The sequence below is a fragment of the Halyomorpha halys genome, unplaced genomic scaffold (assembly GCF_000696795.3).
Source record: "Halyomorpha halys isolate HHAL.00 unplaced genomic scaffold, Hhal_1.1 Scaffold2835.1, whole genome shotgun sequence".
NCBI classification, from domain to species: Eukaryota; Metazoa; Arthropoda; class Insecta; order Hemiptera; family Pentatomidae; genus Halyomorpha; species Halyomorpha halys.
The window spans coordinates 1-4,427 of NW_027114942.1; the positions used below are offsets into that span (position 1 = coordinate 1).

Here is a 4,427-nt window from a genome sequence, read left to right on the forward strand (position 1 = left end):
AGAAACCGATATTCCGATATTATCGGGAGACAATATCGATATTCCGATATCATCGGTTCCTTAATATCGATATCAAAATATCGGATATCGGAGACCAAATATCGATATTCCGATATTATCGATATCGATATCCCATCCCTATTCTAAACATGATTACAAAATAAAAAGTTGTAACAACATTAATTAACAATATCTTTTTTTAACTATATTTATTCACTAACAGCAAATTTAAAAATTATTATAGTAAATTTGATTCTCATAAAATAATAATTCTAATTGATCATCAAAATTAGAATAAATTGAGTATAACTAATAATCTGAAATAAGAAAAGTAAAAAAAAAATATAAAACATTATTGGAATCTTATACTACCATGATAAAATTAAAATAGCTTAATAATTTGAGAAGATAATAACTAAATGTCACTATAAAAATTTATAATATCTTGTAATATTAAAAAATTATTTAAAGTAAATAAAAGGAATTTTAATAGTTTTCACTTAATTCTCATATCTTAAGTATAGCTTAGGTTCAAATGAAAAGCTTTTATATTAAATAGATGGTTGAATTTTGTTTAAATTTTATAACATTTTAAACTCTTAATCTTAGGGCGGGTTTCTAGGCAATCAGAACACTTATCTTTAATAACACTTTTATAATTTTAATTATTTTAATAATTAATTATATGTTGAGCTAAACTAACCAATTTATACATCTCCTTTGATGATTGAAGTTTCTTTGTCTTCTTTCTCAACAAACTAACACTGGCTGTAAACGATCTATCAACATACAAATATTGACTAAACAAAGCATTGGTCCTCTTACTCTTTTAAACACACTTCATCCACCAGCGATCCAAAAAATCAGTATCTTATTCTTCTTGGATGTTCCTTTGATGTCTTCTTTTTCTAGATGTCCCATTGGGACAGCCCAAGGATTGTAAGGACCACCTGCATCCTGCATACGTTCTCCTCTCAATGCCTAAAACCCAAGTGATCCGAAAGCCAAGCTTTTTTCCTTCCTCTTTTCTAGGTGTTCATTCTCAACATCGATTGTAGCACTACGGTCTTGAGTTTTTTCTTATGACTTCCTTTATGAATAATTTCCATTAATATTTATTCTTAACTTCTATTTTTTCTTAAATTTACTGTAACTACAATTATGATGGGAAGTTAAATAAAGTTTATAAAATATTTGAATCTGCTCGACATGGCTGCAATTCAACGGACTTCAAACTGGCGCCACCATCTTAGCTTTTTTAACGATCTTTTCCACTCCATATATGACTGAACAAAATTGGTTAGCTTGCTTTTTTGATTTATTACAACAAATAAACAATACTGAAACAATATATAAAATAAAAACATATTAAAAATCATTTATATATAAAAGATAACTATTTACTCATAAAAGAGGGTATTACAATCTATAGTGATCAACGATTAAAATAAATTATTCTTATGGAAAACTCTTTCATTATTCTTTTTAAATATACTAAATTTATACAAGTAATTAATCAAAAAGTTCTATAAAGTTTTTATATGACTATTGTAAAATTTTAAGAAGACATTGCATGGGCATAGGCAGCGTTTCACCAAGGGAGGAAAGGGTCTCAGCCACACACACACACAAACCCCATTCTGAAACAGGTATAAGAAAGATATGTAATTCCGCATTCCAAGAAATACCCCACCATTTTATTTTAACTTTTTAATAAATTATTGAAAATAAAATGACTGAGTTCAAAACCAATGGCTCACATAACGAAAATATAAGGCAGTTTTGCATTTTTTAACTCTGATGATTTTTTGGACACCACCATTACCTCCCTAATTGTAGCATGTTTCCAGAAAGAAACCATCTATCAAATAATTTCACTATTTTCTTTCTTTTTTTGTTTCCAAAAATCTAGGAGGAAGCCGCGGCTCCCCTCTGCCTATGCCGCTGGTCCATTGTGAAGTTTCCAATGTTTACTTTTGTGAATTTTCTTAACAAATTTTAAATTATTATTAAATTCAAATCGGGGAATTCATTAAATTAATCTTCAGGGAATGGATATGTTTGAAATTTTGGCAAAAAAAACATGATAATGAATAAAAATATTATTAACCTGATTATAAAAAAAAGTGATTATATCTATGCTAAGAAATAAAAAAATGATATTTTGATATGGTAAGGAATAGGTAATTAAATTTAAATATTAAGATAGACACATATATATCATTTTTATTTTATTTTGTTTCAATAATTATTATTATTATCACTATTAGACAAGGAAATCTTCTGAAAGAGAAATCGAATGAAAAAGCTATACCATTTGTTGATGACAATTTGGAGGTAATTCATTTTATCTTATTCTATCAAATAGCTATGACTTCTATTGAGCATAGAAACAATTATTGTTTCCTCTTCCTAGGCGCCACAAAATGACAACACACTGGAATTGAGTAGGAAAAATTTCAAAATGGTTATAGTGTGGTCTATCGCCATTTTATTCACTACCATTGCATCAACATTTCTTCCTGCCTTTCATTACATATTTACACTAATCTGCCAGGTAATGATTATTAGTAAGTAGAATCTGTATTAGGCTGTTTAAGATTTCAATGTAAACCTATTCGTTTTTTAGTCTTACACATACACCAAATATGAACTGGGGCAAGTAGCTTTGATCAATGCTGGTTATATCTTCGGACTGGGAGTCATTATATTTTTCTCAGTAATATTGTCTGTAAGTAGTACTATATACATTCCCAAATTACAATATAAAATTTAACATAATGTAACAATATTGTAGAAACTATTAACAATTATATGTACTTTATTTAATATCTCTCTGTAGCACATATATATTGTAATATTCAAAAAATATTTAAAGTAAAATAAATGGAATTTTATATAGTTTTAACTTTATTCTCATATCTTAAGTATAGCTTGGGTTCAAATTAAAAGCTTTAATATCAAATAGATAGTAGAATTTTATTTAAATTTTATAACATTTTAGACTCTTAATCTTAGGGCGGGTTTCTAAGCAATCAGAACAGATACTTTTTTACCAATGACACTTAATAAAATTAATATCTACTTTTACAAATGTATTTAATTTTAGGTAGAGCGAAACTAACTAATTTATACAATCTTCTATGATGACAGATGGTTTTCTTTTTCTCCTTGCTCAACAAACTAACAATTGCTGTAAACAATCTTTCAGCAAACAAAGACTGATTTTAAACAAAACTTTGGTCCTCTAAAAGTTTTCAATTCACTTCTCATTCACCAAAGTGTGTTGTTTGACGATGCAAACAAAGAGTCCCTTATTCTTCTTCAATGTCCTATTTTTCAAGATGTCCACCCTTGAGCTAGACAAGAGATGATGAGGCCCTCCTCATCCAGGAAACATCATTCCCCGCCCGTACCTAAGCAACGAATATATTCTAAAAACAATATATATTGTGATATCCTCTTTTTGAGTAAATAGTATATTTTTATGTATAAAGGGTTTTTAATATATTTTTATTTTATATATTGTTCATTTGCTTAGTTAAACCAAAAAGAAAGCTAAACAATTTTGTTCAGTCAAATATGGAGTGGAAAGATCGTTATTCAAAACAAAGAAGATAGCAGCGTTTGTCTTTACAAAAGTTCGTTGAATCGTGACGGGGAATCATGTTTCCTGGATGAGGAGGGCCTCATTCATCTCTTATTTAGCTCAAGGAGAGACATCCTGAAAAGAAGACATCAAAGAGTAATCTGAGAAGAATAAGGGACTCTTTGTTTGGATTGCCAAACAAGAAACTTTGGGGGATGAGAAGTGAGTTGAAAACTGTTAGAGAACCAATGCTTTGTTTTGTTAGTGTTTGTTTGCAGAAAGATTGCCAACAGTCAGTATTAGTTTGTAGAGAAAATCATCAAAAGAAGATTTTATGAAATTGGTTAGTTTTGTTCTAATTCCTAAAACTAAATACATTTTTAAAAGAGATATTAATTTAATTAAGTGTTATTGGTAAAAAAATGTCTGTTTCTGATTGCCTAGAAACCTGCCCTGAGATTAAGAGTCGAAAATGTTATAAAATTTAAAGAAAATTCTACTATCTATTTAGGGACACGACGGCAGTGCGGGTTGGGGCGCAGGTCCCTGTGCGCTCGGTTTGGAACATTGTGGCTTCGATTCCCACCTGGGGCAGTTAAACATTAATTTTTCGGCGGCCCCGAATATAGACTTGGTTTGTACGCGGCGGCAACCTAGTTAGCCGTCAGGGGTTGGCAAAAAGGACCACTAGGTCCACTTGCCAGACTTGTAGACTCCCAGTACTATCTATTTAATATTAAAGCTTTTATTTTGATCCCAAGCTATACTTGAGATATGAAAATTAAGTGAAATTATATAAAATTCTTTTTATTTTAGTTTTAAATAACTTTTGAATATT

At 29.5% G+C, this 4,427-nt stretch overlaps 1 protein-coding gene across 1 annotated transcript in view; it reads left to right on the forward strand.

The window, feature by feature from the left end:
* Positions 1 to 2,268: 2,268 nt before the first annotated feature.
* The window catches only part of LOC106688464 (phosphatidylcholine translocator ABCB4), a gene marked incomplete at its 3' end in the record, with an annotated part of 13,047 nt that continues 10,888 nt past the window's right edge, over positions 2,269 to 4,427 (forward strand). The window contains exons 1-3 of the mRNA XM_067052026.1: positions 2,269 to 2,337; positions 2,417 to 2,557; positions 2,630 to 2,731. Of these exons, the coding sequence (XP_066908127.1) occupies positions 2,465 to 2,557; positions 2,630 to 2,731 (195 nt within the window). The remainder of the gene's footprint in view (positions 2,338 to 2,416; positions 2,558 to 2,629; positions 2,732 to 4,427) is intronic.